The 19,761-nt window shown below is 47.1% G+C and overlaps 2 protein-coding genes across 2 annotated transcripts in view; both read right to left on the bottom strand.

Moving 5' to 3' along the window:
- Positions 1–8,582, bottom strand: part of LOC128300182 (ski oncogene-like) — an 86,051-nt gene extending 77,469 nt beyond the window's left edge. Inside the window, exon 1 of the mRNA XM_053036161.1 lies at positions 7,474–8,582. Within this exon, the coding sequence (XP_052892121.1) occupies positions 7,474–8,469 (996 nt within the window). The 5' untranslated portion in view covers positions 8,470–8,582. The remainder of the gene's footprint in view (positions 1–7,473) is intronic.
- Positions 8,583–13,789: 5,207 nt separating this feature from the next.
- LOC128303473 (ATP-dependent DNA helicase PIF1) lies at positions 13,790–16,082 on the bottom strand. The gene is made up of 2 exons (XM_053040440.1): positions 15,044–16,082; positions 13,790–14,977 (listed from the first exon to the last, which is right to left on the bottom strand). The coding sequence occupies exons 1-2, from the start codon at positions 16,001–16,003 to the stop codon at positions 13,919–13,921; spliced, it is 2,019 nt and encodes a 672-aa protein (XP_052896400.1). The 5' UTR covers positions 16,004–16,082; the 3' UTR covers positions 13,790–13,918.
- Between the last annotated feature and the right edge of the window lie 3,679 nt (positions 16,083–19,761).

Below are 19,761 nucleotides of genomic sequence, written 5' to 3'. Positions count from 1 at the left end.
GGATGGTGGAGAATATTTCACCAAAAAATGACGCAAAAAAAAAACGCTCGCGTTACTTGGGATGCCGCCACCGTCCTTCCCGACGATCGTCTTGGGCAGGTACTTTTGGTTTGGGCCAGACTGGTGGTGCACCTTCCCACCCACTCCCCCCCCCAACCCGATTCCGCGTGAGCAACAAACCGCGACAGACAAACAGGAAAGCCGCGAGTGTATTTTTATCTCTCTTCCGATCGCTGCTGGCGCACATGCGCTTACTTGGGCAGCTTGGGAACTGCAGCATCCACCGGCACACATTGGGCTGGCTAGCCGCTGCTTCGCCACCAACATTTCGGGGAGAAATCTCTGTGTGTGTGTGTGTGTGTGTGTGTGTGTGTGTGTGTGTGTGTGTGTGAGTGTTTTTTTTTTAATAAAACTATTTGGCGTTCAATAAATTACACTTATTCGCAACGCAATTCCGCAAACAAAAGTCGAAAAGTGTTGTAGACGGAAGATACCTCCGGAAAACTTGCCAAACTAATTCCGCAAAGACAGCCCCCCATCCCCATCTAATGGGAATAAAATTTTACGATAATGATAATGAACCGGGCCGACCGGGACGGGATTTGTTTACACACGTCCAAACAATTATACCCTTTCGTGATTCCCCGTTTCGATTGTTCTGCTATCGTTTGCATGTGTTGTGTGCCAGCCAAATCTGTGTGCTTGTAAAATTCGTTGCTAAGCAACCGGAAAATGCCAATACGCGCCCTCGGCAATGACTTAAATAAACGAAGAATTCGCGCAGAATAAACAAATTCCATTAAAATGATCTGGACGGCGGTGCAGCTGGTCGGGGTTGGAATGTGTTTGCCTAACTTTCAAGCTGATGAAGGTGGAAAAGGCATTTCCCTGCCCGAATGGGCCTTAGGAAAATCCCTTCTTATTTGCACACTAAATACAACCAATTGATCACTGATCTTGCCTCCCCTTCCTTCCTCTCTCACCCTCACGGAAAATTCACCTGATCGTCCCCCATCTCCACCCCCTCCCCCCCCCTTGATTTGGGGTGGGGGGGTAAAATATTTTCCACACTCCATCTTGCCAAATATGATCAGGGGTTGCGCACATTGATTCGTCCCGCTCGTCATATTCATTCAAGCGCAAGTGAGCGAGACCAGAGTTGCAGCGGCCCCGGCAAGAAAAAGCTAAATTTAGCAAATGTGTCAAAAACAGTACAGTCCGTCCCCCGTCGTCCGTCGTCGCGATCGGCGCAACCATTTTGTTTCGACCGATGTCCAAACGGACGAGCGCGCGCAAAGGCCGTTTCGCCGTTTTCTTCTATGACCATGACCGTTGACTAACGCCAGACGAGACACCGCGGACGGATGGCACAGGAAAACGCAACGCAGCACAGTGAAACAAATTTCACTCGGGTGAGCATTGCTGGGGTGGAGAGGAGTTGATTTCTTTACCATCATTTGCAAGTAAAAGAAGCCAAGCGACAGTTCCAAGCGACCAAATCGGCTACGAATGACGTCAGAATGTTCTCCCATATCACACACACACACGGTGGTGTTCTCGCAGGAATGAAGGAATGTAAAGCGGGGACAGTAATTCCCTTCCCTCGATCTCTCGATTGATACTGCTCTCATTGAAATGTAAACTACGGATCGGTAAAACATTTAAATTATTTCATTCAATGGCTCACAGTGAATCGGACTCTCCTTACCATTACCAATCAGACGTACACAGCGAGTACTTCGATTCGGATGTGATTGAACTCCGGCGTAACCAAAAATAAAGTTTCATAATCCCTGCCAATGGACTTCCATCTTCCGGCCCCCGCGGTGGAGGCACACCGCAAGAAATCGCGACCGAGAAATAATATGTACATTCCGAAAACCACTGCTCAACCATTTTCCAACGTGCCGCCCCTACACTGGCCACCACCAGTTCAACGGTTTTGTTGTGTTATGTCTAGTCCGTCTGCGTCTGTCCAAAGGAGGAAAAAGATGGGTTTGCTGTTGCATTCGCGCGATTATTACCATTTCGCGCACACATTCACAGCCGTGTCCGTGTCACGACGACGGCAGTAAGACGCGCGCGACGCTTTCTGCGGTTAAGGATGACCCTGGGGGTGGAGGTGGTGGTCCATTCGCGATCGAACCCGACGACGCACTCAAAGAACCTCCTCGCAGCAAACAATAACAAAATGCACACAAATGCTCGCGGCAAAAACAAAGGCGACGGCGGCGGCAGTATAATGAAGGGCAAAATAAAACAAAAACCAATCCGGCACGGCACAATCCGCCGCCCGCAACAATGTAACGGTCAACGGACGGCGGCGGTTTGTCGTGAGACCGAAGCTGCTCTGATGCTGCGTGTGCTGTGATGTGATGGCCTTCTCTAGGACGGACGTACGAATGACCCCGGTACGGAAACATCACACTCGATGCGATGAAGCAAACCCAGCACAAAGACCTTTTCCAACAGTCCACTTAGAGGCGATCGGCCAGTCCAGGGAGTTTGTTATACGTCTTACTAAACGTCTACATCATCCGTCGGTCAAATAGGGGAATCGGTTAGTGCACGGTTTAGCAAACCGCGTACACTCCGGCCTAAGATCAAATCTCAACAAAACCCAAGGTCAGTTTGTATGTCGTAAGGTCTTTTAAAGAACGTTTAGGAATGGACAATTCAAGTCATCAAGGTGTTTCTTATAAGGGATGATGAGCTTAGCCCTTGATGGTTTTGTGATGCTCAAATATGAAGATGAACAGAACTGAACAACAACAACAGTAGAATGAATTCCATCGCAATTTTTCTCACATAAATATTTATCAATCATATCGAGGAAAGAAACATGTCAACTTCACAGCTTCACATCAGAATACACAACTAGTTTTAAAAAAGTTTGAAGAATTAAGATATTCAAGACTTTTGGCACGAGATAATAAATTATGAACAGCTTGTTTAAATGTGAGAAAACAATATACAAGTATAGGTAATATTTTGATGAATTCAGTAATGCTGTTGACTTTAAGACATTCAAAAGTGTTGGTAGAATGGTAGGAAACATCATAAAAATGAGACAACTTCATCAATGATATTTGTTTTAAGATATTCAAAAGAACCTTAACTAATATTTCATTGATTTCAATAAGAAATTAACTTTAAGATATGAAAGACGATATTCATAGTGTACTCACATTACATTTTTGTCACTTTCACGCCTGAGATCGATATCGATCGACACAAAGAAGAAGCTCGATCCAATCAAATCCATAGACGAGCATGCTATTTCCCCTTTCTTGTTTGGATTTAGCCTTTCTCACACAACTCTACCTTCTCGAATCAAAATTGAAGGTGAATATTTTCTAACCAAACACACACACACACACACACACACACCCTCCAAGGGGGGTGTTGTGCGGGCCAAAAACAACAACATTACCACCACCCTTCTGTTGCTCGGCCAATGTTTCTCTCCAAATTGGTAACGAACCAAAAATTCGTGCAAAGAAAGGCATAAATTGCTTTTCCCTCCTCAAATCAAACCAATAAAACCGGTGCACTGCACTGGGGCAATATTAGCACAACTACGAGACCCCCCCCCCCCCCCTCCATCACACTCCTCCTTCTGTCCCCCCCAATTTTAACATTAACCCAGACTTTTCCCACCGTTTCATCAAACGTAACGCGCCAAAATTCGACCCGAAGGTCAAACGGTTCGACGGAGCGCACTGGGTGTTACCACCCGACTGCCAAGGATTAGAGAGACAGGTTCTTCTTCACACTTCCTTTCACCTTCCACCGAGCGATGTGAATGGAAGAAACGAAAACAAAACCTACCCAACACCGCGAAAGGGAGCAATTGACTGGTTCGGGGTGCCTCCATAATAAATTTAACCTGATCGTTAAGAAATCGTTGCAGAACGAGGGTGTGCAAGCGTAATAAATCACCAGTTTGAGGTATATTTATGGGATTGAATTAAAATTCAAATATAAAGTCCTTTACTTCTTGCTGGGAAGCAGGCCAACATAATCCTTAAACATACGATTAAATAAGACACTAATCGTGTGTGATGGATTTGTGCATTATGTTGGAATAAGTAAACGAATCAGGCAACATTAATTGCTTCTTACAATGCTTCTTACATTACACTTTCAAAACGAGTTGAAAATTTAATTGTAAAAACCTTCGTTCTTGCTGAATGTCGCCGATCTTTTGTAAGCAGCGACGGTTGGTCCGAACAGTTACATCACACCGAACTTCAATGGTCCCCGAGACCAAGGTCGTGGACGAGCCGGAGACGGTCGTAAAAAAGTAACCGGTGATGACCTAGGTTTAAGGTGCGTTTGGGGTAGATATGTTAAGCTATGTCACCCATGCTCTGATATGTATGCATTCCCTGCGTGTCTCATCGCCGAAAGGTCGTGTACAGCTGCTTATTCAAGCACTGGCATTTCCAACCATTTTGAAGGCTATTTAGTGGTATTCAAAATCGAATCTAATAAAACCAACAAAAACACACTCACACACACATTGAGGGGGTAAACAGAAGCACAGATGTTTGGAGCGAATGGAAACACCCCGTACGTACCCTTGTTATGATCGATCGTGATTAATCATATCGTGACGTTATCTTATCGCACAAGCGGAAAGGAGAAAGTGGACAAATTTTGCGTCAAAAATCAATCAATAATATTTGTGCCCGAAAGCACCGAACACCGCAGGAAACGCATATGTGCAATCGGCACCGAGCGCCACCCACAAAAAAAAAACACACGCGCAAAAACCGCGCCACATCTAATCAGCCGCGGAATCCGGACAAGTGTGCCACGTTGGCATGCTAGAAGAAAAGTTTGATAAACCCGAATGACGAACCGTGGTGCGTGTAATAGCGGCCAAGACAAAACCAACACACGGCAAAGCATAGCCGCACGAGTGAACGAACTGCCACTCGGCCCACCGGTATCTGCTCTGGGGGACGGTTTGCACGCTTCCTCCTGCTTTCGCCCACCCTCGGGAAGGGGGAAGGCCCCTTCCACATGCATATATTGTTTCACGCGGTGTGGTGCGCGCACTGTCGATACCAGTGGAGCACAACATTACGCCAGATTCCCAACATGCTCTCCTTCTTCCACCATCTCTCTACCCTGCCCTATCCATTCCCGTTTGGGCCAGCCGGTGGAGATGGCCGTGAAAACCGTTTGCGTAGTAGCGAAAAAAGAAAACGGTTGGTCAACAACGCTCACGATCATCAGCCTGCAAGAAAAGGGTAACCGACACGACCAACAACAACCGTGGCCGCAGCGTGGTAGTTTAAAAGCTGCCCACAACGGCCAACTCGCTAATGGGTGTTGTGATGCTACAACAAGTTGCCTTTTTCTTCAAACCGTTTGGTCGTTTTCTTCGTGACCGGCCGGAGATTGTGATTTGTGATAGGAGAACGGTTGTCTATGCATTAAAGCAAAGACACAAAATAGACGATAATTATTAGCGAGCTTTAAAACATATCAACAACATACAAGAACAACCCTCAACGTTTTGTGTTTTGCTTGCCAATAATCAATATTGGGTTCGCCTGATTCACGATACTCGAGCCTGTATCTGATCATGAAGTTTGTAAACTCAAGAATCTCCAAACATTCACCTTTATTCCAGAAACTCTTCTTCGTACAAAGATATCTTCAATAACATCCAAGAATTCAACAATCCCCAAGGATTTATCAGTCTCCAAAGATTCGTGTACCTTCGGAGTTTATAGCTTAGTAACTTTATAATAAAACAAAGATTCAAATAAATGACTCTTCTCAAAAGATTCTTTAAGCAAACCACTACAGACGATCCATTCTAGTTCAAACAAAAATCGAATGCAATTGTTCCCAGCAGGCAAGTACCTCGTACCTTTCCAAAGCATTAGACACCAAGGAATGGACCAATTCTCCCCTTCTATATAGTGGCGAGTTCTTTGGAAATCAGACATCTTTCTAACGTAACGCACTTGACGCAAGTGGCTGACATCACCAGAACAAGCGCAACACATTGCAAACATTAATCCACCGCAGCGACATAGCGCTATACGAATCGATCACGCAGGAAACATAAACATGCAATGACACACACTAAAAGTACTGCGCACAGAACCACCAAAGGGAATAAAGGGGGAACAAAAGACAACAGACAAACTTTCCTCGCTGTTCGTAACGAAGGGATTGAAAGAAATTAAGTGTTCAAGAACAGCAAAAAAAAAAGTTACATTCTAAGCTAGAAACTCTCCCTGCCAAATAATTTACCCCGGGACCCCTTGGGTTGTCACAGGAAATACATTGTTAATCACAACGGCGGCCAGACACCGAGAACCAGAAGCGCTCAGGCAAATGAAAGCGTAGCTCTGCCTTTCTCCCTTTTTTCTCAACACGAAAAGAACGAAACGATTGTTTGTCAAGCATAACGTGTCAGCAGCAATCAAATAAAGTGTGCGAGATTTCTTTTCGTCCCGATACTTGATGGTTGAGTGCTGCTTAAGCACGAATCGCCCCGCCGTAAGAGCGTCGCAACGCTTGGGGACACAAATTTGGGTGTTAATGTTAACACTTCACTTTCGCTGGCTTTGGATTCTGTCAACTGCAATGTAACGGAAACAACTTGGTGTAACAGAAAACTAAATGCATGATCGTTTTCTTATACTAAATCGAAGATGACCGAGGCATATTGAACCAACTTAGTTACTTGCTTCGATATTGTGTGAAGGCACAAAGAATTCGTCATTCTGAGATATTTGAAATCTTAGAACTAAGGTCAACAAACTTATTAGTCGTCACCAAAAAGCCCTAATTCATTAGTAGTTCGGAGATATTTAGAACTGATACCCAAAGACATTTCAATCAACAAAACTTTGTGAGAAGAGCTCAACTATTCGTTATTGGATCTGAGATATTGAAGACGTGAGTTCTAATGACTACATCTCCAATATCTTCCAATAACTAAGGTACACTATGTACGGTCAATTAGAATGGATAGATATCCACAAACGTAATCAACAGTGGACTACATCATTCACGCGAATTCTACGCAATAAACAACCTGGAAAGATTGTACCAACCCTAACTCCTTGTGTAATTTATTATTTCCGTTCTCCACTGTCACCTGCACCGGCTTTCTACCCATAAATCAAACAAGCAAACAAAAAACCCACACTTTACCATTCAACAAAGCGATAACTGCGACGACTATTTGCGTCAGAGACGCATCATGCCTAGACATGGCGCAGACGGCCTAACCGTCGGAAGACGCTTATCGCGTCAGAGTGCGTCAGTTTCGCGCTATTTAATCCGCACGCCTATCCCCCCCAAAAGTATGGTAGTAAAACGATCAGCTCCGGTCGCGATAAGAATGCACAGAAGAACCCATTCATGCGCACCAAGCACACTGGAAGCCACCGACAACTCTCCGTGTCTGACAGCGATAATAACAGCAACAACTCCTACCTTTCGTCTCGTAATCCAGAAGACCCGTTCACATTCCAGCTCTTGCTCGATTTCGCGCTCCTTTAGCCAGATTTTATCCAGCACCTGCGCGTACTCGTCCCGATTCTTTTCACTCTCCACCACGTGGATGTACGAGCGCCAGTTGCTCGAGTTGAACCCCCAGTGACAGGTGCGTATCTCCTGCGGCTCATGCTGGTGGCACACGAACTTTTGCGGCGAGAACAGCCCCCGACATTCGGCACACTCGATGCAGGTCGGCTCCTCGAAGCTGTACAGCTCGGGCAGAAACAAACCCTCGCCCTTGCCGAAGCACCGATGGTACACGCGGAAGGAACCGTTCAGCACGCCGCCGCCACCCTTCAGCCGGGGTCGCAGTTCATGGGCCTGGTGAAGCAGCGAACTGCACAGCCGTTCCGCGTTCGTGCGCGTTATCAGCCCGCACGTTTTCGCCGTGTCCGGGATGATGTTGGCGCGCTTAAACTCCTGCAGCTGCTGGTCGGTGCAGTTGTACAGATAGATCATCAGCTCCTGGATGCTGCGGTTGATCTGCTCCACGCTAAAGTCCATCAGGATATTGTTGAAGATCTGCGGCAGACAGAGGCGGGTTTCGCCACCGAGCAGAAAGCAACCGATCCGCTTCCCTTCCAGGATTGTCATCTGCACGATGCCACAGTCCGGATCGGGTGTGGTCATGATCGGTACGCCCGGGACCGGTGGTCCCATCGGTTGCTGTCTCGTTTGCTGCTGGACATCCTCATCGCTTCCCGCACGCCCTGTCCCATGCTCGGTGCCGTGCGGGTGGTGCAGCGGAAGATGCTGCGGCGCACCGCCGACTCCACCATGCAGATCCGGCGTATCCGCCCGGCCAACGACGATCGTGCTGCTCGCCTTGCTCGGGTGCACCAGCGACAGGCCCGGCCCGTGCAGACTCCGGGGCGCTTTGTCCTGGTACGTCTTCAGCACCGAGATGACGTGTGGTGGCACGTATTCCGTCATGTTTGCTAAACACTAACCGTGTGTAACACCTACCAAAACACTGCCGCGCACAACATGTACTGCGCCGAACGTGCAGCCACACAAACACACACGCGCGCACTCACACGGCCGCTTCACGAAACACGCACGCACGCCGCGTGTACGCCAATTTCTTCCACTGCCCAACCAAAAAAAAACACAAAACAATCGCAGCACAACTGCAAACAACCAGCCCAGAATAAAAAAAAAGCTCTCACTCGCACGCACACACCCAATTCAACGGATTCACTTTCAGCTCACGCTGCGCTCACGGGTTTTGGCTCGATCTCACTATGCCGCTGCAGGACACACTTTGCACTTGCTTCGATCGGAATTCTTCGCTATCTTTCCACTGCGCTATTCGCTCGTTTTATGCGCAACCGAACTTTCCTTTTCGCATCCCTTTTTTCCTCTGCTGGGAAGGTGGAAAACCTTCGTAACAATTATCACTTCCTTCCGAACTGCTCAAACTCACACACGCACAACACACTTCGCGAGCACGCACAACCCGACGACCCACACACCACCCTTTCCGCCACGGTTTCTAAACACACCACCCTTTCCCGCCGAACCGCGGTTTTTTCCACGCTTTTTAGCGATCCCTTTTTGTGGGCTCATCCACAACACAACAACGCCGCGGCCTCGGTTCTCACGCTGGGTCGAGCGGGGTCACTTTTGCTTTGCTCATTGCTCACTACCTACGGTTGATTTCGCTTCTGCTGCTGCTGCTGCTGGTACTGCTGCGGCCTCATCGGCGCAACGCTCACGACCGAAACCCCCCGGGTTGGTTCTGGCTTTCATCTTATTCTCCCGAAACCGCATCTCATCATCGACGTCGCGCGATCGCCACGATCGCACAAGCGGCCGCGAGACTGATGACGCTGCTGCTGCTGCTGCTGCGTGTAGAATTATTTTGGCGAGCCATCTTTTTTTTCTCGATTTTCCTTTTCCTTTCTCCCCTTTCCCGGTTCTCGTTCTCGTTCCAGTGCGCACACACAAAGACACACACACACACAGACGGGAGCGCACACACAGAATCTTCTGTATATCTTTGATCACTTCGCTCCGGTTCCGTTCTCAACGCTCGTATCCATCTCTGGGCGCCAACCACCCTCCGGTTCAACTCGACCGCCCGGCAGACGTCGTCGGTTTGGTGCGCTTTTCTGCTGCCTTTTTTTTGTTGTTAATCAACGCGCGCGGCCAGACCCGCGATCGCGCACACAACCACCAACAGGGTGTACACGCACACGCGCGCCTTCAGCCGTCTAAAACGAAACAAGAGTACAGAAATCATTATGCGCTCGCATCCATGGCTGCATATAATATATATGCTAATATGCTAAAGTGTTCTGGTGTGCTTCTAGCGTTTGGTGCCTGTTTTTTTTTTCTCTTTCTCTCTCTCTACTTCTTCCCACCCCCTCCCAAGTGCGGTGTGTGTTAAGATAAGGGTGCATTACGCGAAAAGTACACCACCACCAACAACGCCGCACCTGTGGTTGGGGCTTCGACCACGCGGTCTATATTGATTCCACACAGTTCTGCCAAGAGGCCGGTATTTTTGATTGAATTTAATTGCAATCCGAAATGGAAGCGACGAGATAAAGGCAAGAATTCGCATTGCAGACGGAGATGCCCCTCCTACACGAAGTTAGACCACTTGGACAAACGCAAATAAAACCTTGAAGTATCCTTCCAAGAAGCGGAAAAATGTCCCCTAAAAATTGTATTTTTCTTTAACTTTGAAAGTCTTTGGAGTGTTTTCTTTACTGTAAACTTTACCCCAAAGTCCAAGGTTACAGGCCGAAAAGCGAAGAGAGCGCTCGGAAAACTTCAAACGCGAACGGTACGCACGAGTTAAACATGGTTTAGATTTTTGAAAATTTTAGAAAATACCAGCAATTGTTCATTTTTTTAAAGTAATCAAAACATCCTACGCATGATGACGGAACATTTATCAAGAATTAAGATAAAATTATCGAGATTAATGTAGCTGTACTGGTGCGACAATTATAATGTCCGCCAATTCAGCAAGTTTACCGCATGAGAACGGTAGACCGCGTGTGGACGAAGGAGTTGCCCGCTTAAGGCAAACCATAAAATTATAACCAGAAACCGGTAGTATAAATACAAATATTCCACTATTATCGTACTTTTATAGTTGCTTTTTAAAAATCCCGTTTCTTCCATCCCTCAACAGTGTGCTGCGGTCCTACTTGTTCGTCTACACTGTTGTGCATGCGTCATCTGTCATCAAAGTTACCCTTGATAAGTTTTGCAAAATGGCCGGTTAACAATGCTTTGCAGGGGTTGTGTGTATCAACACAACTTTTCACAACATATCACCCCCAGTACCTCGTCCAGTGTGTGGTGTGCCCGGTTAAATCGGTGTCTAGTGTTAACCCCCCCCCCCCCCCCCCCTTCCCTCCTCTCTTCCTCTCCTTTCCCGTCAGCACAAACACACGCACGCCACACGTATTAGACAGATTGATAACAGCGATCTCGTCTATTGACTGTGTGCCTAACTGTTTTAATCTACTGCGAGATGCTTAGAGGACGGTAGAGAGTCCACGCTCCGGCCCGTTGTGTAGGAATGCAAAAAATACACAACAACAACAGCAACAAAAGTAAACGTCACACAACATCCTGCCATCCAACACCCCCCTGCGCTCAGCATCCACCCCCCACACACACACACACACATAACAATGGTGGCGCACCAGGCACCGCGTGCGCAATTGTGCTCGTTTTCACCGCAATCCACCCAAAAACCCCCCTGCTTCAAGCGTCCCCTGGTCTATGCTGATGCCAAGGACCGACCCGCTCTCAGCACTTACGCAACTCGGCTTTTATTATAATCGCACACACACACACACGGGCGCGCACACTCGCACCCCGTCACCCTACCGTCCGCAGCGGCGCGCTGTACTGTCTGCTGTCAACCCCTTCCCGTTGCGCGAGCGTGCGCGCACACCCCCTTTAGAAGCGGATTTCCAACCCTTGTGTTGGGTGCGTGATGGGGTGACAACGAGGGTGGTGGGACGCTTCGGAATCAGTCTGTCTGACTGTCTGACCCCGTCACCGTCGTCGTCACACGCACCTCTCTCACAAAACCAACCCACCCTCACCCGACACACACTCTCTCACTCTCTCTCGCTCTATCTTTCGCACTCACTTGCCGCTCTATCCCGCTCTATCTCTTTTCAACGCATGCGCTTGCCCGTTTGACGTTTTGTTAACTGGCGTGTTTCGCGGACGTCGTTTCGCCTACACTCAACGGGATGATCGTACTCTTTTGCTTCGCGCTCCCCCATCAACAATGCACATACACACACACACACCGCAGACTCACAGTCGCAACCTGTCTCGCACCCTTCCCGCGTTGCGTTTTTTTCACACCTCATGAGTGTGTGTGTGTGTGTCCCACAGAGACGGGGTTGAAATTTTCGGGGTTATACGCGAGAAGATTCGCCGTTTCGCGGCTCCGCGTATGCAACGGAAGCGGAAAAAGGGATGACGGGCGGGAGAGGGTGGAGCAAAGGTTTCGGGTGGTCCGGGCCACACACTTCTGAATTTTCGCCAACCATACAACCGTCCACATCCATTTTTATCAACCCTCCATGGGTCGCTGTTTGCGTTGACAGCCGCTTCTGCGGGATGTGCGTACGTGCGTGCGTGTGTGTGTTTCGACTACTTTTCTGCACGGAGCGAAACGCAACGGGAAACGCACGGCGGCCGACAAACAAAAGTTTAACCCCTCTGGGTGGGTTTCCTGCCACTGGGTTGATATTCGTTGTTTTCCCTCTCTTCGCATCGAGCTTATAGCACACGCTGCACACAGTATCACCTCTCTGCACATGAGCCGTTGCAACAACAACAACGAGAAAAAAAACCACCTCGAAATACGCAAATTTTCTAGTTCCGACGAAAAACACTAGCAACACTGAGGTTCCGCGACGACTTCGAAACGGCCGCGACCACCGAAAACCACACCACGAAAGAGGATGAAGCAGGAAAAAAACGATGCTCCGAAAGGGGGTGGGGGTTGGGTTTTTTGTCGATGTGCCTTCTAGATGATTTTCCTGCCTAGAAAAGAGAGCACAGACAGACAGACAGCTTCTTTTGCCGCATCAACGCATCAACCACTTTTTCGGCCATCGTTTTTTTTTAATTTTTTTGCAGCCCGACACCACTCTCTAGCACCGTTTTGCATGTGTGTGCAATGCTCGTTCCGTGTTATTCTGATGAGAAATAGTCGATTTTTTCCTCGCTGGGGTTTTCATCGATTTTACATTCTGCGGCACGGAAACTGTGTGTATGCACCCGACCGGCCGAGAAACACACTACTGGCCACTGGCTTTTCCTTTATGTACATGTACGTTTGGACGCTGTGAGGTGTATGTTTTGCTGTGTGAATTTTCGTTTTCATTTTACTCCCGAGACGAAATCGAAGCATGCGTTGGATTCGTGCACGCTAAACTCGCAGCCACCACGAATCAAGGGATGAAAAACGCACCATTCAAACACATTGAGACAATTCGTACGTGCCGTACTGTAACTGCACCGATTTACCCCAACAGAACGCAAACCACTTTTCCACTGGAATCCATCACGGTTTTGCACGGCTGCCACACACTGTCGTTGCCCCGGCAGGTGTGAAAAAAACACTTCTCCAAAAGGACGCGCGATGCCTACCTTTCGCTACGGTTTCTGCGTCCAACCTTTGCACATTTGTGCCTTGCACAGGGATGCACACCGCAGGATCCTTGCCACCACGAGATGAGTGTATGACGACTCCCTATTCGCTCTTTGCGCAAAATACTGCCACTGTGGTTGAAATTGAAGCGCGGCCCACGATACGGGAATTGGAAAATTCACAAAAATGGACGAGCCAGCATGCACTCGACACCCCGGACAACAACCGACTGATGTGTGTGTACATGCGCGGACCGCACGCACCGCGTTTTGCGTTCTCTTGCGTACTCTAGCCAGACACTCACACACACACTCGCAGACGCGCGGCCCTTTCCTCGTTCCTTTCACACCTCCCCGATGACACGAACAATCGGCCCGCGCTGCAAGAGAGTATCTTACGGTGTGTGTTTTTCAAGCAAATTTGAATTTATGACAATTCAAACAACCCGTTGAAAGTGACGTTTTAAACATTTAAGATCATCATTAATTTAAATATTTTTGGAGTTTTTCGTCGACAAAAACCGCAATCGAGAACGTGATAATAGTACGATAGTAATCCGACGATCATAGTAGGACGATAGTCCGATAGTAGTCACGAGGTAAGTAATCGAATGAGGCACCAATTTATTGGAAAAAGTTCTTTTGTTGCATAATAAATCACAAACTTTAATACATACATTGAGCTAAGAATTTTCATTAGATGGGGAATACTTTGAAAAAAAGGGAAAAAGGTCAGCACTTATTTTATTACCATCAAGGGTTTGCTCATGATCGACTTCGTGAGTCCCATAGATGAAAGAGATTTCTTTAAGCTTCGTTTCACTGCTACCGGTTCCATGTTGTTCACGGCGTTAATTCTTTTCCGAAGATCCCGATAAAATTCGAGCACCTTCGTGTTGGCCCAGACTTGCCGCAAATCGAAATCAAGCACGCGAATACTATCGAGACTTTGGGCACGGCTGAGGGCAACGTATGCCTGTCCCGCCTCGAATACCTTCGACAGTGACAGTTCTGCGCAGTCCAGCGTAAGACCTTGGGATTTATGGATAGAAAATGCCCAAGCTAGCTTTAATGGAAGCTGGGAGCGCGTCAGCATCATTCCGGAACCCACCTTTACGGACCACTTTTCGTGGCGCACCACTAGTTCGCGATGCTTTAGCTTCACCAGCGGTAAACCTTGCACGAAGTTTACAATCACACCTCGTGCCCCATTCACCAGTCCTTCGGCAATGTTGTAGTTCTTCAGCAGCATTACCTGGGCACCAATCTTGAGCGTCAGCTTGGCTGGTGCCTGCAACATCGTGTCGAGCTGCTTGCTACTATACGGATCGCTGTCCTTCGCATCGAACACTATGGGTTCGGATCGGAGTGCTTCCAGCTTGGCTTGATTAATTGCGTCCACCTCGCTAGTGTGGGAGCAGAGTTGCGTTGCTAGAATACCTTCCGTTTCGATACGTTGACTGGCCGTTTTACGCAGTCGTTCACTGATTTCGTCCGTAACGCGTCCAATGCGGATGCTATTCAGTATGGTAATAAACTCTTGGTCGCGCTGCCGATGTACGATCGTCAGCTCGTACCAAGCTTGCACGCACTCGCGCCAAATTTTCGATTCGAAGCAAAACCGTACCCGACCCGATTCGTCGTCTTGGTCAGCGTCCTGGGAATATTTTCCGGTACGGGTACGATCCGGTAGGCGACCGACCGGAGGTAACTGAAAGAAATCTCCGCACAGGATCAGTTGAATACCACCGAAGGGTTTATCGTTTTTCCGGACGTATCGTGCTACTGCTTCAATTTTCTACAATAACACAAGAAAAATTAATCAATATGGAACGTTCTACCATCTTACCATCGCCACACGTACTTCAAAGAAATCTGCATCTATCATGGAAATTTCATCAATAATCAGTCTTTTACATTTGCGCCATGCTTGGGCGGTATTCGGGCGGGATGCTTTTTCATAGCAATTTTGCAAAGTGGCTTCTCCCGTTCCAATTCCAGCGAACGAATGTAACGTGGTGCCACCGATCAAACAGGCAGCCACTCCTGTCGAAGCGGTCGCTATCGTGCCATCCGGTGGAAGGGCGGCAATGATCTTTCGCAGGAGGAAACTCTTGCCCGTTCCAGCGGAACCGGTGAAGAATACGTTCTGCCCCGACTGACAGGCGGCCAGGATACGTTTCTGTTCCTGGTTAAGCTGTACTACATCCATCACAGCAAGTTCGTTGACAGTCTCCTCAGCGAGCAGCTTTTTCGGCCTCGGACGATCGCTGGATGGATCGTCCGTTGGTCGCTTTCGCTTTTGAGATGGTGAAGGTGTCGTAACGGAACCCTTCCCGAGGGCTATCTTCCGTGCCCGGATCAGTTCAGTCGTTGTTACGGGGCTAATTTCGTCATACTGATTGAGCGACTTGCCGGCCAATATTTCTGTGCGAGATTTCTTCAGCAGTTCACTTTTGTCTAAAGGTTCCTTCCTTCCAGAAGTGTTTCCATTGCCATTCGTTAGCTTGATAAACACAATCTTTAAAAACTGTACCAACAACCCGGGCGGTGCATTAGACAGAAAAATCGTGCACTTTTCCTCGTTGAACTTGATGCTCGCTTTACCTTCAGCCATAAACTTCGAATGCACCTGTACGCTTTTCAGCTTCATACGTATCGTGCTCTGCTTTTCCGCGCACAACTCAAGGAACATTTCCTTCATGCCGTTCCGGGCAAGCCTTAGCGTCGTCTGTTTGTGGGCAAATTTCCGCATCGTAGCACCATGTGCATCGTTCCATTCCACGTTAACGGCACAGGTTAAGGAGGCATCATTGGGGTCCATGGTTTTGAGATCGGAATATTCGAGTTTTTTTGTATAAATTAATACAACCACTAAGGACGCAGGTAATGCACAAGGAAGGAACTGATGCCAACAAAATGTTTCCCTCCAAGCGGATTTAAATGTGACAGCTAATTGTAAACACGGCGGGGACAGCTGTCAGCTGTCATTGAAATCGAAACCCAATGACCAAAAACAGAACGTACCACCAGATGACGCTGCGCACCTTTCAAATAAGAGAAATGTTAATTTTGACAGATAAACAAACTTCTACATTCATTTCTATGTTCATTTTGACGCCATAAATCGCTTTAACTCGGTCAACGTCGCGTCAAAAGTTGCAATAGTTATGGTCAACACATTGTATTTGTCTCTTTGAAGTGTTTTGTCTTTGTTACGAACGCGAACAAAATTCATGAATGAGCATGCCAGCGCTCAAAGGGGGAACAAAAACATAACAATTGAAAGATACGTGAGGTCATAAGTAAACAACGTCCGGAGACCCATTCGAAAAGCGTATAAACAATAAGAGCCCTCACCGTTGATACTGTAAACAAATACAATCGACTATACGACAATTATCGCAAATAAGCAGACGCAATACGACCGCCAACGGGCGTGTACACCCGACACCAATAGATTTGCCAACATAAGAAGAATAATTCGATCTTCCAAATACAAGATATGCTAACGTAAGGAGAACGATTCTATCGTTCATCTCGTTTTCGCCTTCAAATCTCAAGACACATTGTTAGTATATAAGCAGGAGAAATTGCCAATAAACTTCACTTGTACTTTAAACCTCAACCGGTGCTTTTCGAGTCGTTGGGTTGGCAATCGAATTGAACGGAGGTCCACATTAGGAACTTATTCTGATTTATCAGAACAAAAGCCTAACTGTCCGACCCGAACAATTCCGAGCGCCTTCACTTCTACGGTTTTCCGACTAGCAAAGTCCACCGTTAGAAACTAGCTCCGGAATTCCAGAGCCAAGCCTAACGTCCCATTTTTCTACGACATTCCGAAACTAGCGCGAGAGTTTCATGGTAGGCCAATCTTCGCGTGGTCTACCTACGGCGGCGGACCCAGCAGTCCGAACTTTGTTCCCGCAACAACAATCTTGATGCACCTTCATATATTTCATTGTGAAAACCATGGTTTTTACACGTTTAGTGTCTCATCATCAAAATTAGGATGATACTCTATGGAAATCACCTTGAACGATACCGCGCTAAACGTGTTAAGTCGAAAAGAAAACGAATAACCTTGTTAAGCCACCTTGTTAACTTTATTAAGCACCAGGTTCCCTGCCCACTTTTGTCAACGGGGAATGAGACATGTGAGCAGTGAGTTCCACCTTAATTGTTAAATGGGCACACTCACTTCTCACTCCAGTTTTGCAATAACCGTTTCGTACAGCTGCCAAAGCGAGACACAACGAGAAAAGCCATCGAGTAGAAAGAGAACGCCAGTATCCGTGGGGATGTTTTGTTTCGCTCTAGCGTTCACGTTGAGTCACGGGCACTCACATCACGTCAGAGCACGTTGAACATTCAGCACCGTACATGCGGTTAAAAAAATCTCAACTTTCAACGGCGTCGGGTGTGTTTTGCGTGCCGTGCTGCGCGACGGGTTTAAAATATATCAGTGTACAAACTTGAAGTGTACGGAATATCTTCTAAAGCACACGAATCGTTACACAGTGTTAGCGTAAGTCGCTATTTGATTCCTGCTCTGCTGCTAGTACAAGCAAGAAAGAAAAGAAGAGTGATACGAGATCAAAGAGCAAAAGTGTATTCGGTTCTTTTGTGTGAGAATAGAAAAAAAAACGCATCAGTGTATTGTAATCTCTCTCGCATCTCTTTTAGTACTCCGATAACGATCTTGTACATACGAAACAGCACACATCAATAAAAGGTGTAGAATCAAACCAGTAACTAGTGTGCGGATCAAGTATTATCATGTGGGTGATTTGGTTAGGATTTTAAGTAAGTAAAATAATATTCGCAAACGAAGAGTGCAAATTTCGTACAAGTTCTTGCCAGGATATAGGAGTAACAGTTCGAATCGAACACGATCCACAATTCCGGTCAATGTGTGCGATCTTTTTTGTGTGATTCCCCTTTCGTTCGCTCGTGAAATAAATCCCGGTGTGTGCGGCCGATCTGCAAGGAGAGCATCTGGTGAGTGGAGTTTGTTTTCTTCTTGCCTTAATATTCGTCTTCGCTCGATGGTGAAATTGCTGGTGCAAGAATGCAAGTGTTCGCTTCGTTCAGACGGAAGTCTTTCGGTGGAAGTGATATAGTAATGCAGTTTTATATAAAACCAAATCCCCGTTATAACTTTTTGTCCCCAATGCAGTTATGATTAATCCATTCACCTTGGCACTCGGGTGGCATGCAAATGGCAATGCTACTATTGACTGCAATAGAAACCATTGAACCAATTTTACCAAGTCATCATCGTCATCGGCGATCGGAAAGAATCGATCGAAGCACATAATTGATCGTACGTGTATGGAACGCTAATGATCGGTGGACATTATTAATGGTCCTTTATCATGTCTAAACCTTGGGCAGCACACGGTACCAGCAGTGGAGGTTTGCTTGATCGCCAGCGAGCATTAAACGACGATTTGCTGTGTGTGTCTGTGCTGATGATCAAGAAGAGGGCAAGAACTCAAGGAGCATTGGAGGGAGGATGCATATCTAAACCACCCGGCATAAAAGTCACTTTGCTGATGGAAGTCAATTTGTTTGATATACATCTTGAAAAGACATGTTAGACTCGTTTTGTTGCTGTTGTTGTTGTCGTCAATCTAAAAGCATTTAAAACGTTTTGCGTCCAACGCTATCGATATGCGATCAATGATGAAGAGATCCATTGGAAGGTTGGTTTTTGAACGGCGAAAAATATCGTTGCACAAATCTTGATATTTGTTTTTTTGTTTGTCGCCCTGTATGTTCTATATGTTTTCTCATTACCACGACGTTAAAAGCTCCCGGAATTTTTCGGTCGACTCTAGTGTGTGTTTACTTTGTTTTTTCTTCGTTTATTATACATTTGCTTGCTGTAAATGTGTGCTTTCTTGTTCCGTTTTTTTTTGCAATCCGTGTTTGCGTATTCGTCCAATCATTCAAATCAATCCGGGTCGGCAATATTTATTATCTAGTGCCGCGCCGGGTTAGCAGCTCCGTTTCCTCTCGAGAGGAAGGAGAGTATTATCGCCCCGCAACACCAGCTCGCTTGTCAATCAAGTGGCGCGATAATGATACAGCCATAATGACGTCGATAGCGAGTGAGCTTAACGCGCATCGTGCCGCTACTGGCCACTTCAAACCCACCAAACAAGCCAGTACAAGGCGTTGGAACAAAACCGTCCGATTGGCAGAACACGTAGACAGTTGTGGGTGCACCGAGTGTAGCGCGATGTGCTTCGGTGTGTTTCGGTTACGACAACGTGTTGGCCTTTTTAAGAACCGGCCCGGAAACTGTTGCCTGTGGCCCGTTTGGTTCAACTCTGCAACGATTTCATGAATAATTCGTAGGGAAATGTAAAGCAAAAAAAACCCCCAAAACTATATCTGCTTTTGCTGATTTTTTTGTGTTGTTGCACCGTGCACACTTTTGCTTTTTGCACAGAACAAAACATTGTGTGCCATTCACCCCCCCCGTTCCGTTCGGAACACACACTAAACGGCCGTTTATGGTACGCTGTGCTGCGCCGAAAGACAAAAGACGTCAACGGTGGTAGCAGCGAC

Source organism: Anopheles moucheti, chromosome 3 (assembly GCF_943734755.1).
Source record: "Anopheles moucheti chromosome 3, idAnoMoucSN_F20_07, whole genome shotgun sequence".
NCBI lineage: Eukaryota > Metazoa > Arthropoda > Insecta > Diptera > Culicidae > Anopheles > Anopheles moucheti.
Note: the sequence above shows the minus strand (reverse complement) of the source record. Positions and strands in the feature narration are given on the sequence as shown.

Bases quoted from the DNA above. Each gene is read 5' to 3' on its own strand.
- LOC128303473 (XM_053040440.1), bottom strand. From the start codon at position 16,003: ATGGACCCCAATGATGCCTCCTTAACCTGTGCCGTTAACGTGGAATGG. The intron at 14,978-15,043 runs GTACGTGTGGCG...GTGTTATTGTAG, and splicing joins TAGATGCAGATTTCTTTGAA to AAAATTGAAGCAGTAGCACG.